Source organism: Lemur catta, chromosome 14, assembly GCF_020740605.2.
Source record: "Lemur catta isolate mLemCat1 chromosome 14, mLemCat1.pri, whole genome shotgun sequence".
NCBI classification, from domain to species: Eukaryota; Metazoa; Chordata; class Mammalia; order Primates; family Lemuridae; genus Lemur; species Lemur catta.
In genome coordinates, this window is record NC_059141.1 from 64,298,455 (window position 1) to 64,318,874 (window position 20,420).

Sequence of the window (20,420 nt, forward strand, 5' to 3'; positions counted from 1 at the left end):
CTTGCACGGTGCTTTGCCCTGTTGGGTGCAGGTGCAAAGTCTGACACCGTTAAAGGGCATGAAGCATGGCTGAAGTGATGAAAATGAGCCTGGCCTCCAGTTTCTTGCAGGGCTCTTTCTTTTGATTGGTCCAAAAGATAAAGAGACATCAGTGTAAAAGCCCTGCTCAGCTGCAATCCCATTGCCTTCAGGGGCACCTAATCCAGTTGAGCTCTTACTGGCTCTCTCCTCGGTCACCGGCTTTAAGGACACAGGCTGCTGGGCTGGCGGTGCCTGCTATCAGGCCCCGGGAATGAGATCGGCTGCAGGAAAGGGAAGGGGCCTTGTTGACTCACTTGCTGGGCAGCAAGTGCTTAGTGACAAACAGTAAACAAAGACAGCAGCAACAGCACTGGTGGCAGCTCAGCAGACAGACTTGCAAGAGATCCCTGCTCGTGTTTGGAAAGTTGTTCCATGATGAAGTCCTAAACTGGGTCATGGAGACTCTTGGATGCAGCCTTTGACAAAGGACACAGGTACTCCTTGGCGTCATTCACTTTTCTCCTATAAATCTGGGCTGGGGAAAGGACAAACCCTTACTGGGTCTGGGTATTGGGAACAAGGATACTAGGGCTGAACTAGGCCCTGAGCCAGTGACCTTTGTAGTATTATCTTGGGTATTACTTGTTCCAGGCCATTGGTTAGGCCTGATAGACATTGTATTTGTTTTTTAAGAAGTAAAGAACGGACTCATAAGAGAAAACATGGATTTTAGAATCAGATCAACCCTTGTTTGAATCACTGCTTTGGTTTTCAGCATCTGTGCAAATTCAAACAAATATTTTAACTTTCCTGAGACTTAATTTCCTCATCTGTAAAATGGGGATAATAATGCCCCATGAGTCACAGCGCTGTTGAGGATACATGGGGCGACATGTGTTAGTCACTTAGCACGGAGATGGAGCATAAGCGTAGCCCAGTAAATGGTGGCTGTCACTGTCTTTCAGAAATGAATGTTTTGGTGATTGCTTAAAGAGTATTGGTGGTTTAAGGTAGAGTCTCTGGCCATGTCTAATTGACTTCCAGAAAACAATGGAAAATTTTTTAAAAGTCAATGATTCTCTGGTTTTATATGTATGCTTAAAGGTAACTGTTTCAACAGTTTAAACAACTGCTTTTTTTTTTTTTTTAAGTTACAATAGATTTAGGGAGTACAAGTGGAGTTTTGTTACATGGCTATATTGCATTGTGGTGAAGTCTGGGCTTTTAGTGTACCCATCCCCTGAATAGTGTACATTGTGCTCAATAGGTAAGCAACAATTGAATTTAGAGATGAGATGTGTATATTTCTCCTCACTAAATCCTGTGATTTGCTATAGGCTATAGCTGAAACCATTAAATAGTTTATTGATTCCACAGGCACTTACTGGGTATCTCCTGATGCCAACCCACGTGCTGGATGCTGGGAGGACATCACTGCCCAGAGGATCTTCCAGCTTGGGGCAGGGAGGCTCAGAAAGGTGGACCTACATGACAACCTGCAGTGATGGCAAGTGCTGAAATGAAGATGGCACTGGCTCCTGGGAGAGGTGATGCTTGAGCTTGGTTTTAATGCTAAGTGGGAACTAGCAGGAGGAGGCCGGGGAGGAAGTTGAGGAAAGGCATTCCAAACAGAGACAAGCACGTGCAAAGGCCCAGTGGTGTGAATGAGTAAAGCAGTATTGTGGGAACAGCAGGCAGTTTGGCCTAACTTTAGTGAAGTGTGAATGTGAGCATCTGATGAGAAAGGAGGTGCAGAGGTGAAGGGAAGAGCAAGGAAGGCCTTCCGTGGCTTGGATTTCGAAGGTCCTCGAGAGCCACCAATAATGTTAATAAGGGCTGTGTCACTATGGCATTTAGATATTAGGCAGTGGGTGTGGGATAAGAGGGGATCAAACCTGGAATGGTGGCAGATGGCCTAACCTAAGGGAACAATAGTGGCATGCAGAGAAGGGAGCCTCCAAGCTGGTGCTGCCAGCGCTGTGAAAAACCAAGTAAACGCACATCTGTGTCAATGTACAAGTTCATTATAAATTTGATTTGAAAGCTGTATATTGTACAATTTATAAGTAATAAAATATAAAATGCCCTTTATTGCAAATTCCATATAGCCCATTGATTCTCACAGAATGAACTTGTTGATTTTTGTTGAATGCTTGCACCCTAGGTAAATCTATTTTTGCAACTGACCAATGAGTATAGTTCTAACATGAATGTTGTTTGATATTCTTGTTTACATTGACAAGTAAGAAAAAAGTGAAAACATGAAGATGACTGTCTTAACTTCACTCATTTGTCAATAACATGAGTGACTTATTTGCTGAACCAAATAATAGCTTTTGAATTTGGAAGAATATTTCTCAATTTTTGATTTATTCACCATGTAACAACTACAGACATGACACACTTTTAGGTTTAATATGCATTAACATTTTCTCCATTACTTTCTTAGTCTAGATAATAAAGAAAACAACAATCCAAGCCCGGATTTGTAGCTTTTGCCAATTTCTGTGGTAAAAATACTACTACCATGGCCAATCACAGCTTCCAGTGTGATAGCACCCAACACGAAGTTGGAGTGATGTGTGCTAGCACATCATTATGTAGTACTTCTGCCAGAGAAATGCATTCGATTGCAGTAGGCTCAAGAGTATAGACAACAGTAAAATGCAGTAAAATAATTAAGAAATGGTGAGTTTTGAGTATATTGTTAATATACTTTATTTAATTAGAGGTTGCTATAACTTAATTTGTGGTAATAGCTCCGTTTAACAACCAGTTTGCAAAATTCCTAGAAATTTAACAATTGGCTTGCACAGGTCAGTAGGAAGCTTCTTCAGCATATCACAGGATCCAAGAGAGGTTTACGAAGGCAGAACACACAGTGAGGAGGAAGGGATTAGTGGGGATGGGCGAAGGGGCATAAAGGGAGGAAATAGGAAGAATACTCGCTTCTCTCTAGGGACAAAAATGTCACTCACTAAAACATTGGACTTTTTGAAAAGAATACCAGGAAAAGATGACTATGGATTCAAACGCGGGACAAAGGAGGACAGGGCTCTCTGTAGGCTTGAAAGGCAGTGCCTGGACTTGTTCAGACGCCTGTGGGCGGGGCGCACACCCTGGCCAGGAGGCCTAGTCTGTGAATTCCCAGCACCTGGACCTCCGGGCCTGGCACATTGGTGCTCAGTGAATGTTGCTTGGATGGACTGCAGTATCCAGCCCAGTGGGATTCATTCCGACTAAGTTATTCTGCATGAATCCTCTCACTTTTAAAGTAATGTTTACTTTGCCCTTCTATAAACTGAATGTAATACAACTCCCTACTCGGATGTTTCAAGCCTAAGGGATATCTGGAAAGCGATACAAACCCTCCTGGAGGGTGCTGCTTTTCCATCAGTCACACTCCTTGCACTGGAGTTTACAGAGGAAGGTGGGACCTGCTCAGAGGGTCCCACTGAGCCAAGGGGGTGCTCTTGGTGGGCCAGGAAGTTGGGAGCATGAGTGGAAATAGCCCTGTGAACCAGTTCTCCCCCTTGGTCCTCCTTTCTTGGGCCTTGGTGGTCACCCCTCTACTGCATATTCTGCCCTTCTGAAGTGCCCTTTCATTCAGGCTCCTGGTGTGCAGTGCCACACAAGCCCACCTGACAGGCAGCAGGTCCTGGTTTATGGGCTCAGTTCAGCCCCTGATAAGTCTTCCACCAAGTTCCTCCCCTCTGATCTAAGGGAGTACTTACCCAAGTCCACTGGACCATTGACCAGCCCCAGTTAGGGGTCTCCTTGGTTACTTAACACAGCAATTCTACCTCCAAATTCCAACTACAGCCATTGCCTGACTGTAACTTGTTCTTCCCAACAAGCCAACGGGACCTAGGGCAGTGCCATCTCTAACTGGTCATGTACAGATGGATCACCTGCTGCTCTTGTTAAAATGTAGAAGGCCTGGGGAGGGCCTGAGTCTGCATTTCTAGCAAGCTCCCAGGTGTGCAGCCTAGGACAAGGCCACCTGCAGCCCCACTGATGAAGTCATTTCTACTCTCAAGCCCTAGTTTTGCAAGTTTGTCTCTCCCCTGTCCCTGGCCTCACCATGTCCTCCACATTAGCAATATGAATAGCTGGCATTTATTGAGAAATGACCACGTGCCAGACACAGGAACTGAGGGACAGACGAGTAAAGAGAATAAATGACTTGCCCAAGGTGAGGCAGGGCCGGTCCAGCTCTGACCCCAGAGCCTGCTCTCTCAGCCATTGCGCTTTGCTGCTTGCTCCCATTTCCTGGGTTTTGTTGGCCTTGGGATGTCAGTGTTGGTAGCTGCTTTCCTCCCAGGGGTCTCTTCTAAAACTGTCTGGCTAACTCCTGCTCCCAGGCTTGGTCTGCTCTTTGCTCTTGGTCACTGGCAGCTCTATTGTTAATTGCCCCCCCCTTTTGTTTTGTTTTGTTTTCTTGTCTCTGCCATAGGCCTCCTTATTCCTACATTTCCTTGAGCTCTGATAGCCCAGCGCCATTGGAATGGAGTAGGTAGAGAAGGACGGCAGGAAGGAGACGTGTAGGGTGGTGAGGAAGGACCTGTTCTCGGTGGGCTGGTGCCAGTCAAGTGGCAGATCTCAGACTAATCTGTCAGAACTTAGTCTCCCCTAGATTAAGGAGGTGGCAACTAGTGTCTGGCTAGGTAGGAAATGCGCTGGACATTTGAGAAAAGTGCCAGCTCCGAATTTCATTTATTTCCTGTTTCAGTGTCATTTCTGCATCGTGCTGGCCCAGAGCGCAGGTGGCTCTGGACTTCCTCACTCATTGACTTACTTAGTCACTCAGCCAGCAGGGGAAGCAGGAGCTCCAGATGGGTGGGTCCCCACCAGCCCGAGGAAGGACAGGAGGTGGGGACGGGTGGCACATCTAAGGCACAGAAAAAGGCCATAGGGCAGGGCAAGTGGCTGGAGCTGAGTTTGGAGGAGGGGCCGGAGGGCCTGTGAGTCTTGCTCAAGGTCCGAACTGATCCTGGAGGATACAAAGCCACTGAAGGTTTTCATGTGGAAGAGGAACACATCAGATCTGTGTTTTAGGAACAGGACTCTGCAGGACAGAGAAGGGGTTGGGGCAACAGCAAGACTGGGCTGGGGGAAACCGTTTGGGAGGATGTATAGTGACCCTGCAGGGGAGGGGTGCTGGTGGCTTAGACCAGGCCGGTGGCGGTGGGGCCTGAGAGAAACGGATGGATTTTAGAGGGATTTCAGATGTGGTGATTAAAGGGATGAGGAGCTGAGGGACAGAAGGGGACAAGAATGAGCCTGAAGGCTTGGCTTGGGTGGTTAGGTGGGTGGTGATGCCTTTTATTTGCATAGGATGGTTGGAGGAGGAAGAGCCGGAGGGGGGATGAATTCAGTCCTGAGCATCCAAGGGGGTTGTCTGGAAGGCAGGTGGGGACACCAGCGGGAGCTCAGAAGAGGAGCCCGAGCTCGAGACATGTCTGCGGAGGTGGATGAGGGGGTGAGCGTGGGTAACCTCAGAGTGTGGAAAGATCTGAGAAGAGCCAGGGCAGCAGGAGCCCTGAGGACCACCTGGCACTGCGTGGGTTCACGGTTACCAATAACACCACGGCCGGCGCCTCCGCGCGCCTCGCCCCGCGGGCTCTCAGCGTCAGTTCCCCGAACGGGGAGAACCTGCTGGGGCCGGGCGCCCCTCGGTCCGGACACGTGTTGCCAGACTGCTTTACAAATCGGCCTCCCCCGTTAGCCACCCCCGAGTCAGGCGTTTCGCCGTGGCCTCCTGAGCACGGAGCTCACCGTCCGGGCCGAGGGGAGGGAAAGTCCGCCTCGCGTTGTTCCACTTGCATCCGCTGCATCTCCGCGGCTCCAACACAGGCGGGCGGAGCTCCGTAGCCTTTAATAACGCATCGCTGTTTCTGAGTTTTCTTAATCCCACTTTCTTGGTTATCTGCTAGTGTTGGGCCCGCGAAGTTTTTTCCTTTTTCCTTAGACAGAAGCAGTCACTTTCAGTTTGGCCTTCACGCCGCGTCCCTGCCGGCTGGAGCGCTCTGCGCACGGCTCCGCGGAGGGGGTCTGCCAGGGAAGCCGGGAGAGGCGCTGGAGCCCGGGTCGCCTCCCCAAGCCACTCGGGACGGGCTGCTGGCAGATCCCCCCCCCCCCGGCCTGCGCACGTGCTTTCTGCCTGTCTGTGGGAGGCGAGGGCTCTGGGATCCGTTCGCGGTGACACTCGCAGTTAAGGACGACCCCTTCGCTGACTGCTATTGTTTAATAGCGTGCTCTGCATGGATTTATTTGGCTGAAAGAAACTGCTTCACCCCTCGAGGAGACTTTTTAAACAAAGCATTCATTCTGTGGGGTTTGTGATAGGGTGAGCCGCTTCTCACCTGGGCTAGTTTGGAAACCCACCGACAGCCCTGCCCTGCCCGAGTCCCCTCAGCCAGAGGTTTACCCCTCAGACGTCGCTGCAGGAGAGGGGGCTACGCTCTCGGGAAGGGGGCATCTCCAGGCCTGTCTGGTCCCTAGGCCCTCTGGAGGCTTTCAGTAGCCACTCGCCCAGCCGCTGGTCACCCTCATACCGGGCACCAGCTGCAGCATCCTTGGGCAGCACCCTGCTGTGCGCGCTGCTTGCTGTACGTTTAGGAAGGCTCGGCCGGGCGCGGTGGCGCCTGGAATCCCAGCACTCCGGGAGGCCGAGGCAGGAGGATCGCTTGAGGCCAGGAGTTCCAGACCAGCCTGAGCAAGAGTGAGACCCCCTTTCTACCAAAAATAGAAAAAATTAGCCGAACGCGGTAGTGCATGTCTGTAGTCCCCGCTACTAGGGAGGCTGAGGCAGGAGGGTCACTTGAGCTACGATGACACCACTGCACTCTAACCAGGGCAACAGAGTGAGACTCTGTCTCAAAAAAAAAAAAAAAAAAAAAGAATGTTCTTAATTTATCAAAGTTTAAAATTGCTCTTAAAAAATCTACACCAATTTAACTCCCCTATTAATGAGGGCCATGAGAAGGCCTGATCCGCAGCCTCTACCTTGCTAATGTCAATTATTTAAAGTTTCAGTTATCTGATAAATCCCCATTGCTGTTTTAATTTGCCTTCCCTGAGTTACTAGAAATGTAGCAAATCTTTTTAAATATTTATTGAGTAGTTGTATTTTTTTCACCTAGTTATTTCTTAGCTTTTAAATGAAAATTATTTGTTTTTTCCTAATTGATGTGTAAATAGTAGTCATTTAACCATTATATATATTTTCTCCTAGTCTGTTGCATATTTTCTTCTACATTTGATTTCCAAATATAGGTTGACGGCAAGTTGCAAAGACAGTGCAGAGAAATCCCTTATACTCTTCCCAGCTTCCCCCAGTGACGACATCTTACCTAACTATAGTGAAATGTCAAACCCAGAAACTTGTCACTGGTATAGTATGTGTGTGAAGCTCTCTCTATGCCATTTTAACATGTGTAACCACCACCACAATTATGATACAGAACGATTCTATTGCCACAAAGACCTCCCCTGTGCTACTGTTTTATAATCACTCCCTCCCTCCCTCCCCACAATCTGTCACACAGTATGTGACATTTCAAACTGGCTTTTCTCATTCAGCCTAATGCCCTTGAGATCCAAGTTGTTATATGTACCCGTTGTTGGCTTTTTCTTGCTGAGTAGCATTCCATGGTATGAATGTACCACAATTTGTTTAACCATTCACCAGATGAAAGACGTTTTTGTTGTTAACAGGTTTTGACTATTACAAATAAAGCTACTATTATGAATAAGACAAGAGCATTTACATATAGATTTTTGTGTGGATATTAATTTTCATTTCCTTGGGATAGATGCACAGAAGTGAAATTGCTGGATTGTATAGTAAGAGTATGTTTAGTTTTTTACAGAAACTGACAAACTGTTTTCTGAAGCGGCTTTTACATACCCACTAGCAACTCATGAGAAATCTAGTTTTCTCTGCATGTTCACAAGCATTTGGTTTTGCCACTTTGGTCTTTTCCTGTTCTGATAGGTGAGTAACAATATCGCACTATAGACTTAATTTGCTTTCTTATGGCTAGTAAGGTCGAACATCTTGTCATGCGGTTATTTGCCGTGGGTATATTTTATTCAGTGAAATGTCTTTCCACACCATTGGCCTATTTTTCGAATTGGATTGTTTGCTTTCTACTATTAAGTTTTGAGACTTCTTTAAATATACACTACATATGAGCACTTCCCATTAAGTGCTGCACCTATATCTACTTCCTGTCTCGATAGATTTGCTTATTCTGGACATTTCATATAAATGGAATTACATAATATGTGAGTTTTCATGCCTGGCTTCTTTTACTTACATAATGTATTCAAGGTTTATCCATGTTGTACTTCATTCCTTTTTATGGCTGAATAATATCCCATTGTATGGATGGACTACATTGTGTTTATCCTTCCATCCTTTGATGGACACTTGGGTTGTTTCCATATTTTGTTTTTGGAAAATGCTGCTATGAACATTCACATATGTTCTTTAGAGAAATATCTATTCAAGTCCTTTGCCCATTTTGAAATTGAATTGTTTGTGTTTTTGTTGTTAAATTGTAGGGCAGGGTGTGGTGGCTCATACCTGTAACCCTAGCACTTTGGCAGGCTGACGTGGGAGGATCGCTTGAGGCCAAGAGGTAGACACCAGCCTGGGCAACACAGCAAGACCCAGTCTGTACAAAAAATTTAAAAATTAGCCCCGCATGGTGGTGTACTACTGCAGTCTCAGCTACTAGGGAGGCTGAGGCAGGAGCATTACTTGAGCCCAGGAATTCGAGGTTACAGTGAGCTATGATCACACCACTGCACTGCAGCCTAGGTGACAGAGCTGAGACCCTGTCTCTAAAAAAAAAAAAAAAAAAAAAAAAAAATTGTAAGAGTTCTTTATATATTCCAGATACTAGACCCTTATCAGAAAGATGATTTGCAAACATTTTCTGCCATTCTATGGGTTGTATTTTCACCTTCTTGATGTGTCCTTTGATGCAGAAAAAGTCTTTTGATGTGTGTTACTCAACTTGGTTGTTCTCTTGTTCTCTCCTCAATCTGCTGAGTCTCTCCTTAGTCTTCTCATTCTGCCACTGAGCCCATCCACTGAGTGTTTAATGTTTGTTGGTTATTGTGTTTTTCAGTTCTAAAATTTCCATTTGGTTCTTTACATTTCCTCCCTGAGACTATTTTTTAATTTATTTTAGTTGTGTTTGTAATTGCTCACTAAAACTCTTGTCAGGTAATTCTAACATCTGTGTCATCTTGGGGCTGGCTTCTGGTGTCTTTTTTTCCCTCATGTGAAGATTTTCCTGGCTCTTGATACAATGAGTAATATCTAATGAATCATAGATGTGTGGGTATTATGTTATGAGACTGCTCCTTATGTAGATCTTCATTTTTAGCAGATGCTCCTGGCACTGTATTGACAGGACAGGAACTCTGACTCATTGCTTTCAGGTGACAGTGGAAGTCTGGATTCCCCACTCAGGCTCCATTGTCACCTGCAGGGCAGCTGCTCAGGGGTGAGTGCTCTGCTTCTCCACTAGTCCTCTGCTGACGCCACCCTTGGTGAGAGAGTCAAGGGTACCTCATTACTGCTCCTCACGTGACACTTCAGGGGGTGCCTTGCTACCACTGCATGGCGGGAAAGTCCCCTGACACCATCCCAGTTGGAGGCCAAGGAGCACATTGTCATCACCGGGTGAAGATGCAAGTCCAGGCATCATGTGGTCACTACTGACTCTGTGCATGGGGTCAAGTCACTGCCAGGTGGGAATGAGGGTCTTGCTCCCCACTTGGCCTCTTCTAGCATGACTGTGCGGAGAGAAGGGTGTCTCATTACAGCTGGGTGGGGGTAAAGTCTTGGCTCCTCACTTGCTCTTGCTGACCATTTGTTGAAAAGACTATCTCAGTTCAATGCCTTTGTTTCTTTATCAAAGATCAGTTAACTGTGTTTGCTTGGGTCTATTTTGGGGCTTTCAGTTCCATTCCTTTAATCTGTTTGTGTACTCTTTCACCAGCATCACACTCTCTTGATTAATGTTTTCATAGGAACTCTTGAAGTTGGACAGTGTCAGTCTTCCAACTCTGTTTTTCTTCTTCGGTATTATGTTGTCTGTTTTTTTTTTCTTTTCTTTCTTTCTTTCTTTTTTTTTTTTTTGAGACAGAGTCTCCGCTCTGTTGCCTGGGCTAGAGTGCCATGGCATCAGCCTAGCTCACAGCAACCTCAAACTCCTGGGCTCAAGTGATCCTCCTGCCTCAGCCTCCTGAGTAGCTGGGACTACAGGCATGCGCCACCATGCCAGGATAATTTATATATACATATGTATATATATATATATATATATATATATATATTTAGTTGTCCAGCTAATTTCTTTCTACTTTTTAGTAGAGATGGGATCTCGCTCTTGCTCAGGCTGGTCTCAAACTCCTGAGCTCAGAGGATCCACCTGCCTCAGCCTCCCAGAGTGCTAGGATTACAGGCGTGAGCCACTATGCCTGCCTTTCTTTTGTTTTTCATTTAAACTTTAGAATCAGTTGTTGATATCATAAGATAAATGTCTGGGATTTTGATAGGGAATTTATTAAATCTATGAATAAAGTTGGGAAGAACTGACGTATTAACAACATTGAGTCTTTCTATCTATGAACATGGAATAACTCTTCCTTCATTCTGATTTAAAAAAATTTTTTTCATCAGAATTTCGTGGTTTTCCTTATAAGGATCCTGTACATATTTTGTTAGATTTATTCCTACATATTTCATAATTTGGGTGGTAATGTAATAATTGATATTGTGTTTATGATTTCAATTCCAGTTGTCATTGCTGATATTAATTAAAACAAAAGCAATTGACTTTTGTATATTAATTTTATGTCCCACAATGTTTCTGAAATCACTTATTAATTCCAAGAGGTTTTTTGTTAATTATTTGGGATTTTCTACATAGACCATCATGTCATTTCTGAACAGAGACAATTTTATTTCTTCCTTTCCAATCTATATACCATTTCATTTATTTCCTTTTCTTGTCTTATTACATCAGCTAGGACTTTCCATATAATGTTGAGTAGGAATGGTGAGAGGGGACATCCTTGTCTTGTTCCTGATCTTAGCAGGAATGCATCCAGTTTCTCATCTAGGTAAGATATTGATGTAGGTTTTTTAATAAAATTTTTTAAAATCAAGTTGAGGAAATTCCTCTCTATTTCCGGTTAGCTGAGAGTTTGTATCATGAATAGGTGTTGGATTTTATCAAATGCTTTTTCTGCAGCAATTAACTTAATCATATGATTTTTTTTCTTTAGCCTTTAGAGGTGGTGGGTTACATTAATGGCTTTGGAATGTTGAACCAGCCTTGCATAGCTGGATTAAATTTCATTTAGCCATGGTATATGTTATGTTATACATTGCTGGATTTGTTTTGCTAATATTTTGTTGAAGAGTTTTGCATCCTGTTCATGAACGATATTGATCTTTAGTTTTACTTACCTATAATATCTTTATCTGGTTTTGGTATTGAGGTATACTAGTCTCATAGAATGAGTTAGGAAGTGTTCTTTCTGCTTCTATGTTCTGGAAAAGATTGTAGAGAATTGGTGTCATCTCTTCTTTAAATGTTTGGTAGACTTCAGTGAAACCATCTGGGCCTGATGCTTTATGTTTCAGAAGGCCATTATTTATTCAATTTATTTAATAGGTATAGGCCTACTTAGATTATCTATTTCTCTTTGTGTGAGTTTTCATAGATTGTGTCTTTCAAGGAATTGGTTCATTTCATCTAAGTCATTACATTTGTGGTCATAGACTTGTTCATAATATTCCTTTCTTATCTTTTTAATGTCCATGGAGTCAGTAGTGATGGCCTTTCTTTCATGTATAATTTTCGTAATTTGTTTCTTCTCTCTTTTTCTTGGTTATCTTGCTTATCAACTTAATTGATATTTTCAAATAAGCTCCTTTTAGTTTTGCTGATTTTCTGTGTTGTTTTCCTGTTTTCAATTTTGTTGATTTCTGGTCTAATTTTTATTATTTGTTTTCTTTATTCAGGCTTAGATTTGTTCTTTTTCTGTAGTTTCCCTAAGGTGCAAGGTTAGATTATTGATTTTTGTTTGATCTTTCTTCTTTCCCAATATATTTATTCAATATTATAAGTAAGTTCCTACATGAGCACTTCTCTCACTGCATCTCACAAATTTTGGTAACTTGCATTTTCATTTTCATTTACTTAAAAACATTTTTTATTTTCACTTGAGATTTCCTCTTTGACCCATGTGCTATCTGGAAGCATGTTGTTTAATCTCCAAACAGTTGAGGATTTTTGTCAATAACTATTATTGATTTGTAGTTTAATTCCACTGAGAGCATACTTTGTGTGATTTGTGTACTTTAAATTTGTTACAGTGAGTTTTATGGCCCATATATCTTGGCAAATGTTCCATGTGAGCCTGAGAAGAATGTGTATTCTGCTGCTATTGGATAAAATAGTCTATAGATGTCAATTAGATCCAGTTGATTGACAGTATGTTTAGTTTAACTGCATCTTTACTAATTTTCTGCCTGCTAGATCTGTTAATTACTGATAGAAGGGTCTTGAGGTCTCCAACATCATTGGCTCCCCTGGTTCCCAGGCCTTCAGACTTGGACTGAATTATACACACGGAGTTTCCTGTGTCTATAGCTTGTGGATAGCAAATTGTGAATCTTCTCATTCTTCCTAATCCATGAACCAATTCCTCATAATAAACCATCTCTTTCTCTCTCTTTCTCCCTTACTGGTTCTGTCTCTGGAGTACCTGACTGATACAGTAGGTATCTGAGACTTCAAATTCTTCTATTATTGTTGTTTTTATCTCCTCTATTGCCTTTAGGTTTCCCTAGAAACTCCTTCTTAAATAGAATCTAGTCTTGCTACTTTTCCAGCTGCCATTTTCTGTTATTATACAGGAGTCATGCTGATGTGGTGTGCGAGGGGAGGGGTGTGTTCTATAATCCTAAGATTAGGTGTCAGACTTTCAGTGAGTTTGTTCCCCTGGGCTGTGACCTTCTTAGCTTCCTTCTCCCTAAGATAAGAAAACACACATATATATACACATGGTTCTGTTTCTCTGGAGAACACCCTGACAAATATATTACGAATAAATTAAACATTAATCAACTATCATGTGAAATGGTTCTTTTTATATGTAAATCACTAGATTAATGGAGTGTAATACTTTAAACCTGTATTTAAAGGCTCAAGACAAAGTTGCTTTTTAAATTCATAACTTAAATAAATTGAATACTAATTAAAAACATGGAGCTTTCATTAGTCTACAATTAATTAGCTCACAACTCCATCCTCCCCTCTTGTAGAAACTTCAGTGGCCCTTATTGGCCATGTGACTTCTGAGACCTTAGGTCAATTAAATTCTCAGTTTCCTCATCTGGAAGTGGGGACCATTTTTGCCTTTCTTATTTTAAAGGGTTTTTGTGGGAATCATAAAAGTTTATGAAAACTCAGTGGGCTGTGAAGGGCTACTCTCCTTAGAAGTTATTACAATGAAGTATAATTGGTCAGGATTCAATTAATTCATACTGAGGACAGATTACATTATAATGGGCCCTGAAGCCTTAAAAAAGGATGAAATGGTGCTTCCCAAAGGACAGGCAGGACCATGGAAGCCAGGTGGAATGTAAACTGCATTAACAACATTGAATTATGTTTTGGACATTTTATTTCAATTTTTTTAGATTATGACAAGAAGAAAATCTGCTTAGAAATAGACTTTTCTTATTTCTCAAACTAATTGATCTTTTCATTATGAAAGATCAGACCCCAGGCTCAGAGCCTTTGGTAGGCAATATTATCTGACAAGAAGTCAGTAATTTTTATAAAATGGTTATAATTATCTTCTATTTATGTCCAATGATACAATTTTTCCATTTACTATAATGATATATGGATTCATTTTAAAATAAATACATTTAAATAAAAAACTTGGGTTTTTTGGGGAGGAGGGCATGGGCTGACAGCCTGGAAGTTTTATTTTTTTAAATATTTGTTTATAATGGTGACATAGGATCTCAGTTTTTGCCCAGGTTGGTCTCCTGGGATCAAGTGATCCTGCTCCCTCAGCCTCCCCAGTGGCTGGGGTTACAAGCACGCCCAGCTGCCGGGAAGTCTTTGCAGGTTGGGCTGGCAGGGCAGGAACCCAGAAATCCAGGTGGGAGCTGCTGTTGCAGAGTTAGGGCAGCAGGGCCCAGATGCCGTCTGCAAGTAGACACTCAGTGGCTTCTCCAAAACGAGACAGGTCCTCTTGATGCCGTCCTCAAACAGTGCAAAAACTTGTTTTAATTGTCCAAGTGAGACAGGCATGTGGCAAATACCAGGAAAATAGTATGTAAAGATTGAAGATGAGAGAAACCCTACTCTAAAATGCCCTGAACACTTGCAAATATTTCTCTGTACTAGTGTCCATCCTCTCCTCTGCAAATGGGAGAGTCTGCATTGGGGTGCTGGGGAAAGGCAGGGCGTCTGCTGGTTGGCTCTCTCCCATTAAACCTGATGTTCTATTTCTCATGTCCATCTCTTAAGGCAGGAAGTATCATCCCCCTTTGATGGATGGGGAAATGAGATGCTGAGAGTGTCCTTGTTCAAGGTCATACTACGTCAGTGCTGCAGTCACTGTTCAAATCAGGGGCAGGGGTGGACAATGGAGCAGAGGTGTATGGACAAGGTGTGGTGGTGCAATTTCAGGTATCCTCCCTGCAGGTCAGGTCCTGAGGAGCTCACTGTGGAGAGTTCTGGAAGGTAAGAGCCCTGTTGCCTTTAGCTCTTTAAATGTGCCGAGATGAGGCAAGACAGTGTTCTCCTCCTAGAAGGAAGGATGCAGTTTGCCTCTGGCAAGTTTTGCTCAGATCTTTGGTCTAATGTGGGCAGATGGTTTTTAGTGGATGCCCGAAGGGAGAGGGAAAGAAGACAGACACAGGACCAAAAGGAGGAGGGAGGAAAGGACCATTCTGAGAACTTTGATTCCTTGGATCCCCCACACGTCCCATAGGGCATCTATCTGGGGGACATTGAGACATTTGAGGTATTTTGCTAAGGTTGAAAATGGGATGTTGATAGCACCTCAATCCTGGCAGACAGCTGGAAACAACACCCTGTCTTAAAAATGACATGGAAGCTGCTCAGCAGCCCTGATGCTTAAAACCCCTCTCTGGATGGTTGGAGCAGACATGGAAAGAGACGGCAATGAGATGTGCTCATCACCTTTCAGATGCTGAGCACTGTAATAGAATCGTCTCAACGGTCCCATGAGGTGGCTGCTACTATTGGCCCTATTGCCTGGATGATAAAATAGGCTCAGAGAGGTTAGGCATGTGCCCTGCGCCCAAGGTCTGAGAGCTGAGGATTCAGCCTCCCAAAGTTCATGTCTTTCTCAGACAACAAGTAGAGTATGTTGAAAGAGTCTGTGGTAGGCTGAGTAACACCCCTCTTGGAAACAAAGGGTACCCACGTCCTGATTTATGGGACCTGTGAGTGTTACCTTATATGGAAAAGAGGACTCTGCAGATGCAATTAAGGTGGGCCTTAAATATAATCACAGGTATCTCTATAACAGGGAGGGAGAGGGAGATTTAAGACAGACAGAAAAGGAGAAGGTGATATGACCATGGAGGCAGAGAGTGGAGTGGTGTGGCCACAAGCCAAGGACTGCTGGCAGCTGTCAGAAACTGGAAGCGGCATGGAATGGATTCTCCCTTAGAGGCTCAGGGGACAGCAAGGTACTGCAGACACCCTGATGCAGCCCCGTGAAACAGATTTTGGGCATCTGGTCTCTGGAAGTGAGAGAGAATAAATTTCTGTTGTTTTAAGCCACCAAGTCTGTTATACGAGCCACAAGAAACAAGCCTGAGATAGAGTCCTGAGGGATGACCTCTCAGGGACAGTGAGAGGGAGAAAGAATACTGAGGACCTGAGAGGGAACCAGGAGTTTGAAGAAATAAAGGAGTATTTCAAGGAAGGATAGTTTCCCAGTTGCCTGTCCCCACGAGACCAGGAGTTGTGTGCCTTGTCCCCTCCCTGCTCCTGTCCCCTCTGCTTCCCTTGGTTCCCTGCCTTCTTTTCGTGGGCAGTGGCACTTTGAACTCCAGAACCAAGAAGGACCTTAGAGACCCCAGAGACCTTGGCCCAAGCTCTGTCCCAAGACAGGAGTGTCTCCCAGGGCGTTCCAGAGGGTTGTCAAGCTCGCTAACCGGCCACAGGTTAAGGCCAGAGGTCACCGAAGGTGCCGTGGTGGAGGGCAGGGGAGGGGAGGTGAATGGGGACAAAGAACTGGAATGTGACCAAAATCTTACAGTCCAAAAGCCACCATATGGTCAATATATGATTATGAGTAACAGAGATCCTTAAGGAGCTGCCTTTGGGTAGGTGGCCTGGCCTAGCAGCTGGCTCTTGGCAGCTTTCCAGGGGGCTTGGGCACAGCGGTTCTTCCTGAGGGTGGGTGGGGCAGACTGAGCCTTGCCCTGATTAAGACTGTCCCCACTTACAGGACTGGTGAGTGTAGGTGAGCTGAGGTGCTAGACTGCTGGCCCTCAGGCACAGTCACTTCCCTCTAGTTAATGCTCAGCTGGAGACCGTGTCACGAAGCCTGGCTTTGCACAGTGTGGGTTGCATGTGTTCTGCAAGCCGGCAGCTAGGCCAAGTTTCCTGACGCTCCTAGGCAAAAATGCCAGCTCCTTTCCTTGACCTGAGAGGCCTGCAGGTGGCCGCTGTGCAGCCGTCCAACGCCGCCCCTCCCCTCCACGCCCCCTCCATCACCTCCCTGCCCACGTTCAGTCTCGCAGCGCTTCCCTCTGCCCGCAGAATCTGCTAAGCCCTGGGATGTTGTGCCTGCTCTTCCCCACGCGCAGAGAGCTTGTCCTAGAGCTGGCATCTTCTCAACCTACCAGTCTCAGCTCCGATGTCACCTCCCCGAGACGCCTTCCCTCACTACTCAGCTAAAGTGTCCCCCGCACCAAAGGCATGCTGTAGTGCGTTACCTTGTCTTCCCTTCCCTTCCCTTCGTAGCCTACCATTCTGTGGGATTGTTTTATTTGCTTACCCCCGTGCACTGTTCCCCTCTGCCCAGTCCCGACGCTCACAGGATGGGATGTTACGTTGCTCATCATTCTACTCAAGCGCAGAGCCTGAAGCATGCTAGGTCCTTGATGAGCACTGGTTAAATATAGGACGGGCTGCAGCAAGGGCGTTGGGACAGCCTCACAGGTGAAGCTCAGGGCTGCTGTCCCGTGGCCCCCGGGCGGGGGAGACCCAAGGAGAAGCACTAACGATCAGCACGGGGGAGGAGACTCCAGCCCGAGCCAGACCGGGCAGAGGCTGCCGAACAAAAGCAAGTCCTGGCAGACGGGAGGCACCGCAGCCTGGGAACTCATGGGGGGCGGGGGGCACAGAAGCTCCTGGGTGGGCAGGTGGGGTCTGGTACGGCAAAGGAGACTTGGATTACGAGATGGCCACAGAAGCCTTCGGGTAAGGGCATCAGCACGCAGGGTCAGTCCATGGAGGTGAGGTCTGAGAAGGTGCCTGAGAGATAAGGGTGGGCAGTGCAGGCCCCCAAAGGAGCGCCCACTGGCTGGACGCTTTCCCAGAGCGTCCTCACTGTCTGCTGGGCCGGCTTTCTGTGTGGCGGGATCCCTGAGCCCACCGTATAGTTAATGATCCACTCTTAAGCCCACGATGCAGCCGTGCATCGCCCAGGCTGTCTAGAGAAACTTGGAGAGAAGCCCAGAGGCATCATGGAGCGCTGGTGAAAGGCTGATAACTGTTTCACAGCCTGAGATTACAGCCTCCACAAAGCACTTCCCGCCCTTTCCACAGCCAGCGTACCATAGCGAGGAGGCACCTGCCTCAGAGACTGGGAGGATAAACCCCGTCCCAGCTGCGTGACACTGGCCCAGTCACTTGACCTCTCTGTCCCTCAGTTTCCTCATCTGTGAAGTGGGCATGGACCACAGCCCTACTTCAAAAGGCTGTCATGAGGCTTAAATGAGTTAATACATGTAATACAAACAGCGCCTGGCGTATGGTAGACTCTATGGAAGTGTTTGCTAATGTTGTTATTAGTGTCAGTTGCCTCTGAAATGGCATTCACCATGGTACACAGAGATAACAATGTTAATTGTGAGTCCAGGTTGGTTCCTGAGGGCTGTTGGGCTGCGGCAGAGCCCCTGGAGTGCCCCCCAGTGGTCCTCTCTCCACTGGGGCCCTGTCCAAAGGGCAGCTGGTGTGAGGGCTGTGGCGAGGCCTGCCAGGGACGTTCAGAGCTCCGGGGGTTGCCAGGCGTCCGTGCTGTCCCCGGCACCAGGTCTGCACATTCACCTGCCATCCTGGGGCCGGACAGGGAGCCGGCACGGAAAAGTGGACACACACATTTCTTTCTGCAGAGGGACTGTGCTCGTCCACTGGAACAAGCAGGGCAGATTTTTAATGGAAAGGCTGATGAGTAGTTTGCTGTCACTGACACCTGAGACAGGGTTGCGTTCGGTGTGGAAGCTGTGATCCTGACACCTCCAATAACAAGAATGGAAACTTCAAGCCTCAAGTAGCTCTTAGCTTTAAGAAGCAAGAAGGGTGTTTGATTGGCCAACCTAATTGGTTATGCGGTTTTCTAGGTGTTGGATGCCCCCTTTTCCTTTGAAAAAAGGTTCCAATCCAAAAACACTTTATTGTTTTTTATGTTTGCTGGTGTCATTACATTTACTAGTCCTGTCATTTCTCCATGTGGCTTTGAGTTGTTGTCTAGTGTCTTTTCATTTCAGCCTGAAGGATGCCTGTTAATATCTCTGGGAGGGAAGGTCCGTGAGCAACAAATTCTCACAGTTTTTATTTGGATATGTCTTAATTTCTCTTTCAATTTTGAAGGATTGCTTTGCTGTGTACAGAATTCTTGGTTGACACCTCGCCTTCCTCGAGCATCTCATCCGACTGCCTTCCGGCCTCCACGGGGCGTCTGATGAGAAGTGGGCTGTTTACCTTACTGGGGATTCCTTATTTGTGATGAATCCTAGATATTTTCTCCTATTTTTTCCCCTAAAAGTTTATAGTTTTATGTTCTACATTAAATCTATGATCTGTTTGAACTAATTTTAATATAAGGTGTAAAGTTTAGGCCAATATTCAGTTTTTTCCATAAGGGATCCAGCACTATTTGTTGGAAAGCTTTTCTCCCTCCATGGAACGACTGTATGGAGATGATGGTCTCAACTAGCCATGGCAGCCCAGAAGGTTGTAATGCCTATTTCTTTCCAGTCTTAAGGCAATCGGAAAAAACCCACCCATTCAATACTTAATTTCGGGATTTACAGATTTTCTGTCACAGTCTCAGTGCCCCCCTCTTTTTATCTTCATTGTCACCTTTTACTGTGGTTATAGAGAGTTAGACAAATGTGGCAGAGTGGGACTGCCTCGTCCATAAGTCTCAACCAGTTTACAAAAAATGAAGAAGAATAAAAAAGGAGAGAAAAGGAAAAGACAGAAAAAGAAAGGAAAGGAAAGCAAAAATAAAACAAAAGAAAAAGAGAGGGCCTGGGCTTCAGCTTTCACTCCATCGCTTTACCTGGCCGCCTTGGACTGCTTTCCTACCTGAAAAAGGACACGGTAGTCCCTTCTCCACACACTCCTTGTGACAGACAACAGCTCACAGGTCAAGCTTCCTGGGAGGTCCTGCCGCAGCTCCCTCCCCGCCCAGAGAGGTGGCAGAGCATGGCCTTTCTCCTGGACGCTGCCTCCCTTCCTGCGGCTGGAGGAGGCTGGTCGGGGCTGGTGGCAGAGGCCGTGGGAGCCGAGCAGCGGTGAGTGGAGCCCAGATCAGCAGGCTGCTGGGGGATGGGTGTCCACATGCTGCCCACCCTGCCCCCAGCTGCACGTCCGCCCTGCTGGAGCTCTAGAGAGAGATCAGTGAGGACGTAAGTGGATTAGGAAAAGCCTGCCTGGCCTCTTCTAGCGCCACTCGCCACCAGCACCCGGGGCTCTGGAGATGAGTGGGTGGCAGCTTTGTCAGGGAGACAGACATTTAAATGTCAGCTTTGGTTTAAAGGCTTCTCAGAAGAAAGGGAAGGGGAGACCAGCCCTCTTCGCCCCTCCTCCAGCTTCGCACAAGTCTGCCCCTTTCCGGGTCTTCCTTCTCGTGAGTCCGGCCACTCTTCAGGCAGGTGCTGGAGAAAGCGCTGGCGCTGGCATCGAACCCGGCTCTGCATGTGGCAGCCAGGGACAAAAGACACGAATCATATATTGGAGGCAAAAATGGTTCCCTCCCATTCCCAGGCAGAGAAGGAGGGATGGCAGCGCACGGCCCAGGCACAGGTAGCCGTCTGCAGCAGCTCACGCCGGCTCCCGGCTTCCCTTCTCACG

General features: G+C 46.0%; 1 protein-coding gene across 1 annotated transcript in view; it reads left to right on the forward strand.

Annotated features, from left to right (window-relative positions):
- The first annotated feature begins 416 nt into the window (after positions 1-416).
- The window catches only part of FRMPD2 (FERM and PDZ domain containing 2), a 100,748-nt gene continuing 80,744 nt past the window's right edge, over positions 417-20,420 (forward strand). Inside the window, exons 1-2 of the mRNA XM_045568234.1 lie at positions 417-515; positions 1,399-1,568. Of these exons, the coding sequence (XP_045424190.1) occupies positions 1,526-1,568 (43 nt within the window). The 5' untranslated portion in view covers positions 417-515; positions 1,399-1,525. The remainder of the gene's footprint in view (positions 516-1,398; positions 1,569-20,420) is intronic.